We start from the raw sequence: 18,967 nt of genomic DNA, 5'->3' as shown, positions 1-18,967 counted from the left end.
TAGATGCACTGCTGCTTTTTCACAAAAATATTAAGGAGATATATATATATATGAAAAAAAAGTTTCTTAAAGCCTTTATGTATAATGCATTATAAAAGTAGTTTTGTCTTATAATGCATTGTACAAACTCATAAATGATTGTAACCACAGTTAACACATTATAACACTTAGCAATTCATTGTTATACTATGCATTTTAAATTCAGTTATTGTTCGTTACGTCAAGATGTAATTAATTACAATGCACATTATGAATTATTATACCCTTTAACAACTCTTTATAATGCGTTATACATAAAGGCTTTAAGGAAAGTATTACCAAAGTTTGTAAATGGTATATAATTATTTTTTGTGGTTTGTAGAGTGCAAAAGACAGTCTTAAGGTTTGATCTCTCTGAGCAGGATGGCATGTATCCTCTTCAGGAGGATGATCCCGGCGAGAGCGGCTGTGATGAGGAGGAGGAGGAAGAGGAGACCAGGGAGGAGGATGAGTTCGACAGCGACGAGAGCCTGGTGGATTCCGACTCTGACTCAGACGAGAAAGGTGCATTCTGATTCAGAATTTCTCTCCTGAGGCCACAAGAGGATGCATCGATCAAAATATTACTAATGCACATTTCTTCAAAGCAATAAAATAACACGACTATCTTTGAAAAAATTGCATAATGTTTAAAATAATGTTTCTAAACCATTTAATGTTGCATAAACAATTAGAAACAAAAAGCATCATGTATGCATGTATAGTTTAATACTAAGGACCGAAAACAAAAGAGTACTTTTTTCATTTAAAAACATAAGATGCAATGGGATGCAAAAAAACAAAAACACCACAAAGTCTCAAGAAGTGTTTTTTAAAAATTCGAAGGCAACGTTTTTGCATATTCGAAATTCTAATTAGTTTTTTGACAGCCCTAGCGTTGATTACAGACATCCAGTCAGTCCCTTTCATTCACACTGACCTTGTTACCTGTGGCTCCTCATCTCAGTCAGCTTGCAGGCCGATCTTGCGGACCTGACGTGTGAGATCGAGATCAAGCAGAGGCTCATCGATGAGCTGGAGAACAGCCAGCGGCGGCTCCTGACGCTGAAGAGTCAGTATGAGGAGAAACTGATTCTGCTCCAGAACAAGATCAGAGACACACAGCTGGAGAGAGACCGCGTGCTGCACAACCTCAGTGAGCGTCTGCCAGCATCATATCCATTTGTTGTTTGTGATGTAGTTCTTGTATTTTTACAAGGCAAAAGGCCCAAAAGTATATGAATAGGTGTTAACTCTTAAAATTAAAACCCAGTCATCATTTACTCACCCTCATGCTGTTTCAAACCCATAAGAAATTCGTTTTTTTTTTTCATCTTTGGAATGTCAACAACAGTAAACAATTCCTCCTTCATTTTCTGTGATTTTAGTGTCCATGGAGAACTACACTGAGGAGAAAGCCAGTAAGATCAAATCAGAGTATGAGAAGCGTCTGAAGGAGATGAACCGAGACCTGCTGAAGCTGCAGGCCGCTCAGAAGGAGCACGCGCGTCTGCTGAAGAACCAGAGCCGCTACGAGAGAGAGCTCAAGAAACTGCAGTCTGAGGTGGCCGAGATGAAGAAAGCCAAGGTGAGAGCTGGAGCTTTATTTTTAGAAATACGCTGCCCCCTTGAGGCCATCAGGAGGAAAAACAAAACATTTCATCGGTTTCTTCAGCTGCAGAGATAATTGACTGTAACAGCGAATGAAGACATTTATAGTGTCAAACTGTTATTTTAAGAGTGTAATTAAGTTACCAATTTTTCCCATGAGTATTTTTTTTTTTCCTTTTTTTCAATGAAAGTAGCTGATCCCTCAGGCATCGAGTGTGCCCCAGTTTGCATGATAGTTTTTATGCTGATAGTGGGGAAAATACTTCCTTTTTTCAAGTATTGGAAAAGTGGACACACACACACACACACACACACACACACACACACAGTGACTAATGTTCAAAAGTTTGGGGCAGGGTTATTATGGTTAAGTAAAACTAAAACTTAAACTAAAAGAAACATAAAAAGTCATTATTTGTATAATAATAATAATAATAATAATAATAATAAAACACTTTAACTGAAATAAAATAAAATATACTCTTTTTTTAATTTTATGTAGTTGCAACATTTTTCAGGTTAGTTTAACCTGATGTACTTAAAATAATTAAATAGAAAATTAATAAACTATGTACACATATATAAAAAAATACTAAAAATGACAAAAACACTCAAAATGTAACTAACATTAAAAATAATAACTGATTCCAAATAATAAAACACTACAATAGTATTGTCGGTATTTTTTTTATTTATTTAATTTTTTTTTTTTTTCAAGAAATTAACATTCAACCAGCAATGATGCATTGAAGTGACAAAGACATTTATAATGTTACAAATCTTTTTATTTCAAATAAATGCTGTTCTTTTAAACTTTATATTGATCGGATAATTCTGAAAAAAGCGTGATGGTTTCCACATTGATGGTTTTCAACCCTGATAATAATAAGAACATAAGAATAAAAAGATACCTCTTGAGCAAATCAGCATATTAAAATGATTTCTGAAGAATTCTGTGACATTGAAGACTGGAGTAATGGGAGCTACAAATACAGCTTTGCATCACATGAATAAATTACATTTAAAAATATGTTAAATTGTAATAACTTTTCATAGTATTTTTGTGTGTACTGTATCTATTTGATCAACCTTGGTGAGAATGAAACATTAAAAAAAATCTTACTAAGCCCAAACTTTTGAATGGTAGTGTATAGCACCCAGATAACATTTGTAAAATAGGCATTATACAAAAAAGCAAGGTATGAAATAAGTCTATCCCATAATGCAGTGTGCTTGATTGGCTGTTGCTTTCCAGTGTGACAGCTAGACCAGAAAAAAGTGCAGCCACAAATTTTAATACCACTATTTTGATAATCCTGGCAAACTAGAAGAAATGTGTTCATCAAATGTAAATAAAATCCCAAATAACCTTTATATTATTAATATACAAAATTCTCGTTTAATGGAATGTACTGTATTTTGGGTCACATTCATTCTAATATTGCATACTAGTTTTTTATGGCAAATATTATGTGAATGGGAACATTAGACTTTTGCTGTTAGACGCTGCTGCATCTAGTAGTTTCTCACAGTGCTTGCTCTTCATCCCACCTATAGGTGGCGCTGATGAAGCAGATGAAGGAGGAGCAGCAGCGGAGGAGGATGATCGATGCAAGGAGGAACAGAGAAATCGCACAACTGAAGAAAGAGCAGCGACGACAAGAGGTTTGACTGATTAACGTTTAAAAACGAGTGCTACCAGTTGTTTATGGTGATGTATGTCGTATTATTTACTCAAACTCTGTGCTCTGTTAGTATCAGATCAGAGCTTTAGAGACCCAGAAGCGTCAGCAGGAGATCGTGTTGCGGAGGAAGACGCAGGAAGTGACGGCGCTGAGGCGGCTGGCCAAGCCCATGTCGGAGCGTGTGGCCGGACGCGTGGCCCGCAAACTCACCAGTGTGGACTCCGGAGCAGAGCTGTCCACCAGCACCACAACAACAACCTCCGAACACGAATCCACTCGCTCGGTGACCAGCATCATACGCCAGTGGAATACCAAACTGAACGGATTCCTGGGAGAGAATGAGAGCCACGGGACTGGAGGAAACCTGGCCAGGTCAGTGATGCGTACACCAATGACTCAATGAGTGTTTTACAAGGAAGTCTCTTATGCTCTCTGAGGCTGCCTTTATTTGAGCAAAAAACAATAATATTGTGAAATATAAGTATAATTTTTAAATAACTTTTCTATTTTAATTTTAAAATTGTAATTTATTCCTGTGATTGTAAAGCTGAATTTTCAGCATCATAACCCCAGTTTTCACTGTCACGTGATGCTTCAGAAAGCAGTCTAAAGGCTGTTTCACACTGAGTGCTGAGCACGATGGGAAAAAATGAGGTGAATCAGCGATAAATGGTGCTTTCACACTGAGTGTGAAACGATTGTTTGGATCGCTTTCTGCTAATTGACGCCTGCACACTAGGTGGCGCCAACAAACAATAAATTTTTCCTAACATTGTCCGCTACTCAGCAGCATTACATTAAAATGCCCCATTACAGATTTTTAAAAATCACCTTTCATGCAGTGTGTAACAGCTCTTAGTGAATGAAAACATCCTGCAAAGTTTTAAATCTGAAAGTGCACCGTGCATAAAGTTATTGTCTCTCAAAAGAAATAGTAGACTCTGAATCATTGAAACGAGTCATTTTTTAAACGAGTCCCAAGTCGTTTCATGTTGATGTCAGCAAGAAACATTAGCATATTGCCCGCCCACTTGTTGGTCTTTTCGTGTTGGTCTGAATGAAAATGCAAATTCATTCTTTGCCACTAGGTGCCGCTCTTGGAGCAGTAAAATAGCGCTTTCCCCAGTAACGATGTACACAAAGCAGCACTGCGCTCACAAACGTTGCTTAATCAGGTTTTACTGTCTCATGATGAAATGAAAATCACCGCAGATTAGCATCACGCAAAGGAGGAGTTTGGAAAAATGACTCATTGAGCGAATTGTTGAGCAAGTAAGGTGTAAATAAGACAATGAAAGTATTTTTTGACCTTGCATGCATGCCAACCTGTTGTTGGGGACTCCCAAAACCTTTCATTACCCATAATAGGGGCACTTTAAGTTTGGTTCTACACCAGAAACACAAACTATCTATAATGCTTTCAAGAATACATCTTAAAATATAATTAGCACCACCACTCTCGCCTTTTGTGCAACGGCAGCTGCTCCGGGCAAGTGATCTAAGCTCAAAACTAATTGGACCACCCGTTTCATCACGGAGCGACAGGAAAAAAAAAAGACGACACACAGGATGAAAAATGTCCTCGCTTTTTCACGCCGCAAATGATCGCGCCTGGTGTGAATAGCCCCATAGGGATCTATCGTTTTGATTAAAAAGCATCATCACGCCAAATTATCACGTTCAGTGTGAAAAAGGCCTTAATATGATGATTTTGCACAAATGTTTCATATGCTGCACTCATGCCATGTCATAATTACTGTAATTTCGAAATGACAACACATGATGTTCAATTTGAAGCTGTTCACGCGGACGTGAATGCTTTTTACAAGTTGGTATCTCGTAATCATGGTAAATATGATATGACATGAATGCACCTTTATTATCACTGAAAGATTCCTTTTTTTGGTACTTTTTGTATATAGATTTTTTTTCTTAGGATTATTTGATGAATAGAAAGTTCTAAAGATCTTAAAATGGAAATCTTTTGTGACTTTATATATATTTCTTTATTGTCACATTTGTACCTTAATACATAATTTTTTATACAATTATTAAAATAATAATAATAATAATAATACAAATAATGATGATAATAATAATGATAATAACAATTTATATCACTCCAATCAAATCCCAATGTATCAATCCTGCCTTTAAATGTTTTTTTTTTTTTCAGTCAGAAATGCATGACATTATGGAAGTTAAATGCACATTTTTTTTTTTATTCCATTCTTTTTTTTAAAAATGTTAATCTAATACATTTTATGATTTCTCTTAGATCTATTAGGTGACATTCATTAAGAAAATTCTGTTCTCATTACAATATGAACTGTAAGCTATATATTGTATATCTGTATTTGTTTTCAGTAGTAGAAAAAAGTTCCAGCGAAAGAGTACGAGCACAAGTTTTTCAAAGTCAGCCCGTCAGAAGTGGCAGTCTCTGGAGAGGAGGATCATGGATATTGTGATGCAGAGAATGACCATCACTAATGTGGAAGCTGATATGGATCGCCTCATTAAGGTGATTTTTGCATTTATATTTCTTTTACATGTTACATTATGCATTATGCACCCTGTGCATTTTTGTTGAATGATTGTTGTGTGCATTAATGATTTGTGTTTAACAACGTAACAGTTAAGCAATAAAGGATTGTGAGCGTACTTTTTTTTTTTTTTTGTCTCACTTCCAGAAACGTGAGGAGCTGTCCATGCAGCAGGAGGCGCTGTTGCGCAAGAGAGAAAAGTTACTGAACGAGGGCTTCAGAGAAGATGAGGAGGAGAGGCTGCTTCAAGAGATGAACGAGGAGATAGAGGTTCTCAATGCCAACATCGACTACATCAGCGACAGTCTGTCAGACTGCCAGGCCACCATCGTACAGATCGAGGAGACCAAGGTACAGGGCATTTCAGAAATGACTGCTTGCTTGTTATATGTAGTTGAATCACACATCACTTATATTTACATAGAGGTTTTTTTGATATTGGTCAAAAAGTGTGCTTATTTTAGGATGAGCTGGACTCGGTGGACACCTCAGTGGTCATCAGTTCCTGCTCGCTGGCCGAAGCTCGCGCTCTCCTGGACTACTTCCTCAAAGCCTCTATTGACAAGGTAAATCCAGACAGACAAATCCAACAAAACTGTTTGATGTTCTGATTAGGGTCATCCAGAGTAATACATGATTAAGTAGATTAGAATAACTTAATTAAAAGTGAAATTGTAATACATTCATTATATAAGAATTTAAACCGTAAAAAAGAGCAAATATGTACACTACCATTCAAAAGTTTAGAGTCAAGATTTTTTTTTTTTTTTTTAGAAATTAATTCCTTTTTTTCAGCTACAATAAAAAGTGACAGTGAAGGCATAATGTTACAAAAAGCAGCACAACTGTTTTCAGTGTAGATAATAAAAATGTTTAATATTAGAATGATTTCAAAGGCTGGAATGATGCTGAAAATTCAGCTTTATATCACATGAATAAATTGTCTAGAAATATATTTTTAAAAAAGTATTTAAGTTGTAATATGTCAAATAAAAGCACCCTTGGTGAGCAGAAGAGACTTCCTTCAAAAATGTTTAAAACATCTTACTGACCCCAAACGTGTGAATGGTAGTGTTTCACGTGTGTTTGTGTATATAGGGGTTACAAGTTGCTCAAAAAGAGGCTCAAATTCGCCTTCTGGAGGGTCAGCTGCGGCAGACGGATGTGATTGGCTCTTCCCACAATCACATGATCCTGGATGCTCTAAGGGAAAAGGCCGAGTGTATCCCTGAGCTGCAAGCTCTAATCCACAATGTCCAGCAAGGTGAGTAATCAGTCAGGAGTATTCATATATCTATATTTTCCCTGCTGGTGGGAATGACCTGGCTAATTCGATCCGAGCAGCTCCGAGCTCCGATCCGATTCTTTAGCATTCACACTGCCCTTTTTGCAAGTGAACCAGAAACTATAAACAAAACCACACGTTGTTGGAGGTCATCCATTCATTGGTTCATCCATTCAACTGTACCAGAGTTCGTTTGGAAGCCAAGGTTTTCCCGATCGGCCTGACGGGGGCGCTACAGTGATCAAAAGTACGAAATCGCTCATAACTCCTAAAGCGCTTGTCTTAGACTCAAATGTCTTATATCATTGGAAACCAACAAAACCCATGTAACAGATTCGACCGCCACCCTTGAGGAAATCTTTGGCTTTTTAAAATTTTTTTGAAAAACCTTCTTTTGTAAACTAGTCCTAGGTTTTTCGCCTTGGCAGAACCATTCCAAGTGCAAGAAAATCCTCTGGAGAGCAGTGTAAATTTTGTTTTCTCACAGGCGAAAACAAGATGATAACTTAATAAAAACCAGTTTTTAATGACAAAAACTAAAATGAAAATATACTCTCATTTTCGTCAATGAAAAAAAACTTGACAAATGTTAGGGAAGGACGATTTGGGAAGATATCCAGTCACAAACATCCAATACAGAAGTCACATACATTGTACACGTACATTTGCATTGTACCGTCCTGATCTAACCGTGGTAAAACACGGCACTGTTTAAAATATTGATAACATAAAAACAAAAAAATTAAATTAAATTAATATAAAATCTAATTAAATTAACTAAATAAAAAACAAATATAATAAACAACTACTGTAACTTCTATCCCAGATTGCAGACAGACTAAGAACATTATAGAAAATATTATTTTAATAAATAAAGTTTACTAGTATAAGGTTTTTATAGTTAAAACTAAAACCATAAAATTCTTAATTATATTCTTCATTAATTGAAATAAATAAATGTTAATTGAAATTATAAAACAAATCTATAATAAGGAAATAAATATCTAAAATACATAAATTAAAACAATTATTTTATTTCATTTCATTAATAAGCTTTAGCTTAACCTGATGTACTAAAATAAAACCGAATAATAATGTAAAAACAAACCCTAATTTTAGTCGACTAATGCATTGCAATTTAACTAAAAACTATTTCAGATTTTAGTCGAAAACTAAATGGCATCTAACCTTTAGATTTTAGTCGACTACATCTACTTTAGATTTACGAAAGAGGCAAGGCCACGTTTCCTAAAACCACATTTACTAGAGGCAAGGCCACGTTTCCTAAAATGGCTATATCTAGGGATGTAACAATCACTCAACTCACGATTCAATTCGATATATATGATTTTGATTTCACGATTTGATTCGATTCAGGTTTTTTTTTTTTTGTTTTTTTTTTTTTACAAAATGAGATTTAAGACAAATTATAAATTTAAATGTGTCCTTTAATTATTGCTTGGACAAAATGGTGCACATTTCTTTGTGAAATTGAAATATAACTATAATAATATACTAATATAGCACTTTATTGCTATTTTTTAGTGCATATTATTGCTCTTTTGTTGGTTTTGATTGCTTCTATTGTCCTCATTTGTCGCTTTGGTTAAAAACGTCTGCTAAATGATGAAATTTAAATAGAAGGTAAAGGTAAATAACAAAACTAAATTGAAATGTTAAAACAAGTCCCAAATCAAATAAATAACAAATAAAAGAAATAAAATAAATCTCTTCATATAAACAAAATAGGGCTTTGTCTGTGCTCTTTCCATATAAAATTAGAGGCAACCACTGCTTTTTCGTCATGAAAAAAAAAAAAATGCTGCATACATGTAACATGAGCAGTTTTTAATCTAAATTAGATTGCATAATTTCGAAATTTTGAAACAAAAACAGAATGGTTTGACTTCAGTTTTGTGAAACTATACATAAAAATATCTGCATGAAACAGCAGACGAGCTGAATGAGACCCAGATTCACTTTCTGCCAGCAGGTGGCGCTTAAAGTGTTTCCTTTGTTTCTGCTGTAAACAACTTATGAACTTTAATTTGCATTATACAGGCAAGAGGCAAGATGCAAAGAAAAAATACCATCTAAACTTTTCTAAAGACAGTAAGTTCCTCTCAGACATGCATTTATATAAACTCCTACCCCTAAATGAATTTGTTTAGCATCTCAACCGATTTGAATCTCCACATATTTGAATCGAATTTCAACCGGCTTGCGGTTAATCGTTACATCCCTAGCTACAACTTTTCAATGGAATGAGATATTTACTTCAAACTAAATATGCACATGTAAGACCTCGATCTGAGGTCACATGAGAAAAATCACGGAGTCTGGGCACTATGTGCTATAATAGGACAAAATCTTAAAAAAAACTACGCATCAACTAGCCAATGAAGTTCGAGCACCTATTAGACTGAATTAACAGCTGCTGATCAGAACAAAACTCGGGTCTGTTTGACTCGGCCCTAAAGGTCTTCAATAAATTTGAAAGAAATCGTTTTTGAAATGTCTAAATGATTGTATATTGCGTGACTTTTCACACATGCTCACGGTATTCATATCATATGATAGGCCCCCTAATTCTGAACAACTTTGCCTCAAGAAACACTGTTGTCAATTAAATTGTTTTTTTATCATTTAAGATTATTTAAAAAAAACTGCTTTTACAAACTAGTCCTAGGGTTTTTGCTTACCCTCAAAAACCAACCACGGCAGTACAATTCTCTGGATTCTCGAGGTCAATATTTATCAAAAAAAAGTTGAACTTTACACTTTGGTTAGATATTACATGGTTGTTTAGAAAATGAAAAAATGAACACTGGTAATCGCTGCTTGCAGCTATATTTATAATTGTGCTGTTAATTCTTCATTATGTTTCACATATTCCTCAGAGAATGGCTATGCGAGCACAGATGAGGATGCGTCTGAGTTCAGTCAGGCGTCAGAGGGCGGGTATGAGTACACTCTTACAGTACATTCACAGATGATTATCATGAAATAATCTATCAAATTAAATTTGAACCTCACTGCTTAACTTCCTGCTACAGTTTTTCACAGATGAAGTTGTCTGCGAGTCAAGATGACTTTAAGATGAAGGTAAAACTCTAAATTTGTGTCTCAGCGTTGATCGAGTAGTATTTTATGACATGACTGTATGGATTGGGCTCATCAGCATTAGAAAACAGCACTTTTCATTTCTGTTCTGTGTGTTATAACCAGCAGGTGGCAGTGTAGTATTTTGAAATATTTACTGCATTTCCTCTCACAGGTTGAGCCTCGGCTATCTGCACAAATGAAGGCGGTGTCAGCTGAGTATTTGGGCCCTATCCTGCACCTCACCTCCAAGAACATCACTAAGTCCCTGGCCTCTCTGTCGGAGATCCATGAGAACGGCCTGGTCCTCAAAGAGGCCTATTCCAGAGATCTGGTGTCTCGAACCATCAGCCTGCCTGTTAGAGGACACACATTGTGAGTGGAGCTGTCAGGCAAAACCCTCCCATACTGGAATAAATTATATTCCGTTATATGGGATCAGGGTGTGAAGAGAATTTTGGATTCTGTCTCCTCACAGTTATTCAGTTATTTTGAACATAACACAATTTCTATGCTGATGTTTCAGCCCAAGGCAGTCCAGAGGATCTGACACATCTCCCTTAACAAGGAGGCAGTCATACGACCGAGGCCAGCCATATAGGTAACTTCATCCTCTTCATCCCCAAGGTTTCCAACTGAGATCTGGAGGAAAAAAAAGATCTCAGTTTATTACTGAATTAATTACAGTTACATTATGCTTCCTAAAGACAGGGCAAAAATAAGGGCAAAGACTAATGCTAGTCATACTAACTTATTTTATTGTGGGCACAGTTAACAGTCTTATTCTTAATGTAAAAAGACTATTTTGCAATGTACTTATTTGTTGTATCTTTGTGTGGTGTTTTTATGTTGCTTTAGCTTACAACTAAACAAATGAATGAATTGAATGAATCAATGAATCAATCAACTCAATCAGTCAATTAATCAATAGTACAGTAATAAAATACATAAAAATATTTTCCTTCAGCTTTATGTATCTAAAAGCAAGGACATTTTCCCAAGATGTCTTAATTATTTTCTTAGACATATTGTAAAATGCCATTGTAAAAACTAATTATTTAGTTTTGCAAACAAAAATATATAGTATAAATCTTATGTATATATAATTTATGATTTAGTTTTTTACCATTTCTATTTTTGTTATTCTTATTTTATTATCAATATTATGCTGTAAACTACTTTAGTCGACATGTTAATTTTAATGGTTCTCTATACAAATAAATTTGACATGGGCAATTCGACATGATATTTACTTACCCTCAAGATGTTCCAAACTGCTGTGAGTATCTATCTTCTGTTGAAAACAAAAGAAGATATTGTGAGGAATATTGGTAACCAATAGTTGATGGTAGCCATTGACAACAACCAGAGTATGAGTAAATGATGGCAGAATTGTAATGTTTAGGTAAACTATCCCTTTAACATACTTAAAGGTGAAGTGTGTATCAGGTTACCCATTGATATGTTCTGAAATATTAGGTTTCAGTATACTGTTACACTGATTACTTTAATCAAACATGCTGTTTTTGTGTGTGTATGGTTTTTCTTTGTTTTAATGTCAGAAGTCCAGAGGTAGGCTACACCCCTCCTCCTTCCCCTCCACTTCGAACACGCAACGACCGCAATGTCTTTTCCCGGCTGACAAGCAACCAGAGTCAGGGCTCAGCACTCGACAAGTGAGTTGCACACAAACACACACAGACAGCATGAACTATTTATTATCTTGATTTAAAAAACAAAACAAAAAAAAAAAACATCAGAGGTTGATTTACTTTTAAGGTCTAATTCCTCATCATACCTGTGCATGGGATTTTGCATAAGCCCACATGTTCTCTAGGTTTATTTAATTGCTTTCCTTTCCACCCAGCTAGTTTTTTTCTCCTTCAGCTATAAGTAAATGACTATGCTCTCTGTCAGGTTACTTCGAGTGCTTCATTACAGTATTTTAATCCACTAGTTCAGTACCTCAGCTTTAACCCTGTGTGTGCCACAGGCAGTATCAATCTCTAATTGCAGTCGAATGGTTAATATAACTCAGAGCCGACAGCAGAAGCTACTGTCAGTTCTTCGGCTCCTGTGAATTCTCATTATAACACCACAAGTGGGCACATTAGGGTAGAATAACCAATTATTGCACCCTCTGAAGATGGGTTTTGTTTGCACTTTCCTTCCATAATTGAATCAGCAGTGTCTGATATTGCCATAGAGATCGAAATTGGTCATTTGATGCGCCTGTCAGGGATTTATCTCATTATTTCTCCAACCCCTTGAATATTGCATTCCCCAGTGTGTGTGTGTGTGTGTGTGTGTGTGTGTGTGTGTGTGTGTGTGTGTGGTTGTGAGAGAGAGAGAGAGAGTGTGGGATAGGACACATATGGTAGCAGACTGTAAATTTCTCTTAATGCAATTTCTACCAGGCCGCACCATTCCTTAGTTTGTTTACAGCGATTGGCTTGCTATCTATCCTGTTCATAGTCATACAACCACCTTAAGCACAGTTATTTTGTGTTCTGTGTTAAATTACCATAATTAGCACTATTTGCTAAGGCAAGCATCATTATTACTGTAGCTCATACTTAGAATTAGAGATTTGAACAAACCCCTGATGGTGCAACCCTTCCGGCATTATTTGTGAGTGTATGTGATGCCTCAGATCTTGCGAACTTATTGAAGAGAAGCACACCATTACTTTTATAAGATTTTAGACTTGAAATGGGAGCAAAAATCGTTATGTTAAACTGTTAACTGTTGGTTCTACTTTTTGAACATAGACCTGATAATTGAACTGAAATGTAATTTTCCAACTTAAGTTGTTATAACTCTTGAATGATTTGAAGCACAGACTTAAGTTTGGTCTCTTTTTGAAGAAGACCCTTGGTAGAAAAAGTGAGAAAAAAGTAGAAATAGAAATGAGAAAAATGAAAACAAACCTGGAAAAAATTCTGGAAGTTTACGTTTCTGAAAACATAAATTGTAAAAAGCAATATTTTATTTAAGATATATATTTTACAAAATGTTGAACTCTAAAACTACCAGAAAATCAAAACCAAAAATTGTAATGAGTCGTGTTCCGAATTTGAGGTTGATATCACAAAAGCCTCGTTCAGACTGTCAGCTCAAATCCAATTTTGTGCATATCGGAGGAATCAGATTTGAATAACTGACTGTCCACACAGTGTATTGCAACTGTTCATATCCGATTTGTGTGTCCATAAGCGCTCTTTCATTTTACGGAACGAGTGTTGGTTTCTATGGCAATGCCGTTGCGTTATGCCAATGCTAAAAACAACAATAATAACAGCAATACAGTTTGCAAAACAGATGTTGTCTTACGACGTGACAACATATTGCCATCGCGTTGGATTATTATTATTATGAATTTCATTTTATGAGGCAGCGGCAGAAACACAGGAAGCTGGAATGTGCAGTTTTATTCCGTGCTGCAGTCTCCGCTGGTTTCAAAACTCAAAGAGGTGCATATTCTAGCAATATATTGTCTTTTTCCGCTTGACTTGCAGCTCGCAACAACAAAAGCTTGTTTCTGTAAAGACAAGCTATGACAATAAGACATATTCAGTATGTTTTCTACAAAAAAGTTTGACTTTTTTACATTTTATGTGCCGTGAAAATGTGAAAAAGCTAGGCTAAATCTGTACTGACCGGTCAGACTGAAACGGATTTCCAGGAATGTATTTTGAATAGGATTCCAACCACATATAAATGTAGCTCGAAACAGACTTGCAAAAATCGGATTTCATGTAGTTTTTTGCCGTTCAGACTATTTAAATATGATCGGATTTCAATCTGAAACATACTTTTCAAAATATTGATGACGTATGCATCATATTCATAAGTATTATGGGCAGTATGAAAGTATTGATTTGAATTCAACCTCTAACAAAAAGACATGTTGCAAACAGAGAATCTGTCAGTTTCTCTTTTATCTAATAAAAAAAAATGACAAAAACAAAAAAGAATAGTTTTTTTCCAGTTTGTTTCAAGAGTTTACATGTGTATTGTTATTTTTAAATAAAAGTCAGAACTCGCTTGACTGACTCTGAGTACGCTTGTTGCAAATTAATAAAATATGGTTGCTCTGTAAAATATATTGAAAATCAGTCACAAAATATGACAGCTAGAGTCTAAGCTTTCAAGTCATAAACAGTTTGTCAAGATTACTTAAGGTTAAGGTGAAGATATTGCTGTTAAATCATGCAATAACAGATGGGTCCAACGGCATCATAAATATTAAGTTTAAGTATTACTAACAATATTATTATTAATAATATTTTAATAAAAATAATAACAATTTAAAGTCATCCTGCAGCCCCCTGTTTGAGAACCACTGTTTTTAGATCCTGATGAAATATTAATTCAGGTGTGTCTAAACTTTTGACTAGTAGTGTATGCATTAAAGAGTGACAACAACTGATAAAATCCCGTTTTGATAATGCGAGAAAAATAATGATAAAAAATATGGTAAATTATGTAGCAAATACATTGACTCTTTGAATTTGTTTTCAAATATGGTATTGTCAAAATGACAAACTGAAAAAGACGAACCAAAATGGACTAATCCATGATGTATTGAGGTATAATTATTATTATTGACAAAATTATTGATAGGTAAATGCCATGGTGAGTCAAAAATGCATATGGCTACTAACCCCCTATTTGAATAATTTTTATTTTTTTTTTTATATATATATATATATATACTTATGACCAACAAATATGTACATGTATTTGCTAACACTTGCATACTTGTATAAGATTTATAATAAATAAATAAAATATTAAATAAATAAATGCCATTTTTCATTTTATTTTATTTGTTTATAAAATACCTGTTAGACCGTTCACTACAAATGTTATAAATTAATGTGTTTTTGAAAAAAAAATTGGGACACACTATTGGGTCAGTTTTGACCCCTTTCTGGGGGTAAGTTGTTTTGGAGTAGTCAAACAGTATTTAGGGATCAGAATAACAGGCCTTTTGGTCTAGTAACTGCATAGCAACATAATAACAACCACTCTGAACATCTTAGCAACCACATCGCACCACCCTTGTAACATTTTTAAACACTGGTTGTCATATGGAAATTAACTTTGACAATTATTATGCATTGCTAATAAACTTCCTCCTTTACCACTTCTTTTTATTTAGAACTTAATTAGATCCTTTCTCATGTATCTTGATGCGTCTTTACATTGATAATCTCACCTGTTAATGTGCATGTCAGTCACAGTGAGTGCGTCGGTCTCAGTATATACGCTGTTATGTGATCTTAATTATTTTTACCCATGAGACACTTCTCCACTTGATTACTGATTGGTCCCTAATGAGCGGGACTGACTTGATTAGACTGTAATCCTAACAGCCTTTAAGTCTTTGCTCGGGTTAGCACAGAATAACAAAACCGGACAGCAGACGCATGACATTGATGCAGGCCAATATTAATAGACCTTCATCAACATTCAAATCAGTGTTGGTGTCAGCGAATCAAAGTGTCCTGTCAATTGGTCACACTCTCATTAATCAGTTTCTCAAATAAGCATGTGTAAAAGTCATAAGATTATTTGCTTTTAGTCTGACTGAGTCTGTGTTTTAAAGTAGTGTGACACTTCATTTACATTTCAGCCAATCAAATGCGATCCGAGGGACTGCCAGTGGTTTGTTTTAGTTTTGACTCTAAGTCTCTGACTTCATTGACCGATGTCACTGACCAATAGAAAATAGATTTCTGTTTTAATATACTTTTAATGTAATTTATTCCTGTGATGCAGAGCTGAATTTTCAACAGCCATTACTCCAGTCTTCAGTGTCACATGATCCTTCAGAAATCATTGTAATACGAGATATTTCTTATTAATGTGCTGCTTAAAATGTTTGTGGAAACAGAGTTTTTTTCTCAGTCACAACTAAATATTTCCAAAACTAATTCTATTGATGAAAGGAAACCACTTATGTTTGTGTATCATTCATATTTTATTGTGCACATCAGCAAACATCCAATTTCACATAAAAGCACTTGTATAGTATAATGTGTGAGCGATGATTGCCACGTGCGGCTTTGAATCTCATGTACTTGTATATTACGTCTGTGAATAGTGGGGGACATTTAGCCTAGAGCGCTATAGTGTTTCAATAGAGATGCTGCCCAAATGAAAAAAATAGTATTGATAATATGTCTCACTAAAGTGCTGCCCTTTTTTATTAGAGACATGTTTTATTTTGTTGATAGTCACTATAAAACAGCTCAGATCAAATAGCTGAATAGATAGTGAATTGAGACGTGAAGTATCCAAAACAACATAAGCTCTGGGAATACAGCACTGTGAGGCTTCTATATATGGATCAGAGCTCAGGTTTGGAGTGGGCTCTTCCTGTTAACATTGAGTCTTATACCAGTAACCCCACCCGATGAACTCTGCATAACCTTCCTGCTAACTCCTCCCTCTTTGCTCTAGCCCCACCCCTGCTCCCGCCTGCTTCCTAAAAGGCTCCTCCCCCCTCCCTATCTGTCTTCTACTGACTCTTCCCACCTTCCCCTAACCCAGCTGCCGTTTTGCCCTATAGGTCGGATGACAGCGACTCCTCTCTCTCGGAGGTGCTCAGGTAGAGATCTCTGTCTGTCATTCTGTTTCCTGTTGCCTGGTTGCCCCGCCCGGCCACGCCCCCACCGGTGTGGTCATGGCGTGAGCATGCATGCACCCTTTCCATTTGCATCCTGTGCTGTGAACTCTGTGAGAAGTGAATGAACCTTATGGACGGACTTGTTTGAATAGCTTCAACATCTTGAAGGTTCAGAGGAAGGAAAACCGATTTCGAAATAAATCTTTTGATATGAATGTACTAGCTTAAATGTCACAAAATCATTTAATTGATCATTTCCTGCCGAGCTGTTTGGAAGGCCCTATTAAAAACCCAATTTGACTCTTGCAACAGCTCTGGACTGGGATCTAAAGGTGGCGTCCCACTAGCCAACTCAAAACGATTTTGGTCTGGAGTGTCACACCTACTGGCATTTTTGCCAAAATCTCGATACCTTCTGCCCACTGCCTTTAATATTTTTCTCTGATTCCTTGTCACAAATTATCAAAATTACCTGATCTGACAGAGAAGAACTTCAGTAGTTGCTCACAAAGCCATGAAAGTCTGCCTCAACTGAACAATATTTTAAGTAGTCCAGAAGGTTAACACCCAACCACTGAGAGATGCCCTGTCTCTTGACTCTTAAGCAACTATGTAAATGAAGCTTATAAATGAAAATTGACTGGAAAATTGGCTAGTAAGATGCCGACCGAACTTGTTAACATGTTGAGTAAGTTTTGTCTTTTTGTCCTTTGAACTACAGTAATCTAATTAGTTTTTTTCACAAGTTTCCTCTGGCCTCTGTTATAAAGACTCCAAAAAATTGGTTCAGACAAACCCCACAGGTTCAATTTTGTATGTTGCTCAATATTCTTTTCTTATCCAATATAGTGACACTGTGATTTCTCTGCACCCTATTATCTTGACACCACGATTGCATTTTTCTCGTTTCTTTCGAGTTGCTCTTGTTATACCATTAGAAGCTAATGGCTCTATGATGGAACATGGAGTGCTTGGAACTACTCAGTCCCAAATTTCCTTTGAGAGACAAATCTGTTTAATGGAGGAATCACAGACATCTGGCTTAACTTGTTCACCAAGTGAGCCACTGGTGATAAACTATACCCGAATGAAACAAAACAGCATGATGATAAACTTCACGCTATGATGTCTTAGTATTTCGGCTAAATTGTCTTATCTGAATCCAGTGTAACTGGCCAGTTTGGACTGGGGATTTTTTTTTTTTTTTTTTTAGATCAACACCCTCTTTGATCAGCGTAAAGCTGAGGGTGTCAGTAGGGAAGGCTTTTATTCTCTGAACCACAGCGGTCTGCTCTAAATCCCGCTATGGCAATGTTCAGATAAGGTTCATTCATAACAACACCCCCTTCGTTTATCCATGAAACGCACAGAAACTCCATATCCTGACCTCCTCATGCTCATCTTCTCTGCTGAGGAGACTTGGAGAAGAGACATAAGGACCCCCCCCCATCTCCACTTCCCCCTTTTCACACTCCATGTTGTTCTCAGAGCATTAGATTTCTTTTCCTTTCAACCCAGTGGAAGGGTCCAGAACCGTGAGCTCACTCCTCATTGGTTATGTGCTGCATGAAGGTGTGGTTTTTAGAACATCAATTCTATTTTTTTTTCCCTTTCAAATTTGCTGTTGTCATTTGTTGTAATGTTTTGGTTTTTGCACTTGTGTGAAATGGAGTGTTTCCTTTTTCATGCATTTTTAGTATCGCAGGGCTTGCATGTCGAGTGTGTATAGACTGATTTTTGGTTTATGGCAGTAATGTTCATAGCACAGCATGGCACTGTACCTGTATTGACTGAGTTTGTTTGATTGACACTGAGTGAGGAATAAAATTGTGAGCATTTTCCTTAATAACTCTTCACACTTTTCTAATTTCTCATTTATCGGCTCAAATTAGCAAAAAATTAAGCTGCATGGTGTGGAGAAATTATGTGGTGCTCATTATTGAAGCTTGCCAAGGCAAACATCACTGTTACTAACTCCCAGCTGTGAACCGTTTTGCCTGGAGGGCAATAAAGAAAGCAAAAAAAAAAAAAATTATGGAAGTTGGAGAATTTAGAGAATTTGCGGTGTCTTATTTTGACTTGATTA

The 18,967-nt window shown here is 36.0% G+C and overlaps 1 protein-coding gene across 10 annotated transcripts in view; it reads left to right on the top strand.

Moving 5' to 3' along the window:
* Positions 1-18,967, top strand: part of kif21b (kinesin family member 21B) — an 89,119-nt gene that overhangs the window by 56,537 nt on the left and 13,615 nt on the right. For 2 of the 10 annotated variants that reach the window (XM_042733636.1, XM_042733628.1), the window contains exons 13-27: positions 402-543; positions 986-1,174; positions 1,407-1,606; positions 3,187-3,294; positions 3,385-3,686; positions 5,682-5,835; positions 6,005-6,208; positions 6,322-6,423; positions 6,956-7,121; positions 10,043-10,103; positions 10,199-10,247; positions 10,420-10,619; positions 10,771-10,845; positions 11,807-11,920; positions 16,825-16,863. In XM_042733636.1, coding sequence (XP_042589570.1) covers positions 402-543; positions 986-1,174; positions 1,407-1,606; positions 3,187-3,294; positions 3,385-3,686; positions 5,682-5,835; positions 6,005-6,208; positions 6,322-6,423; positions 6,956-7,121; positions 10,043-10,103; positions 10,199-10,247; positions 10,420-10,619; positions 10,771-10,845; positions 11,807-11,920; positions 16,825-16,863 — 2,105 coding nt within the window. The remainder of the gene's footprint in view (positions 1-401; positions 544-985; positions 1,175-1,406; positions 1,607-3,186; positions 3,295-3,384; positions 3,687-5,681; positions 5,836-6,004; positions 6,209-6,321; positions 6,424-6,955; positions 7,122-10,042; positions 10,104-10,198; positions 10,248-10,419; positions 10,620-10,770; positions 10,846-11,806; positions 11,921-16,824; positions 16,864-18,967) is intronic. The other 8 variants (XM_042733633.1, XM_042733632.1, XM_042733631.1 and 5 more) reach the window with 8 other exon arrangements.

This window comes from Cyprinus carpio, chromosome B11 (genome assembly GCF_018340385.1).
Source record: "Cyprinus carpio isolate SPL01 chromosome B11, ASM1834038v1, whole genome shotgun sequence".
NCBI classification, from domain to species: Eukaryota; Metazoa; Chordata; class Actinopteri; order Cypriniformes; family Cyprinidae; genus Cyprinus; species Cyprinus carpio.
Note: the sequence above shows the minus strand (reverse complement) of the source record. Positions and strands in the feature narration are given on the sequence as shown.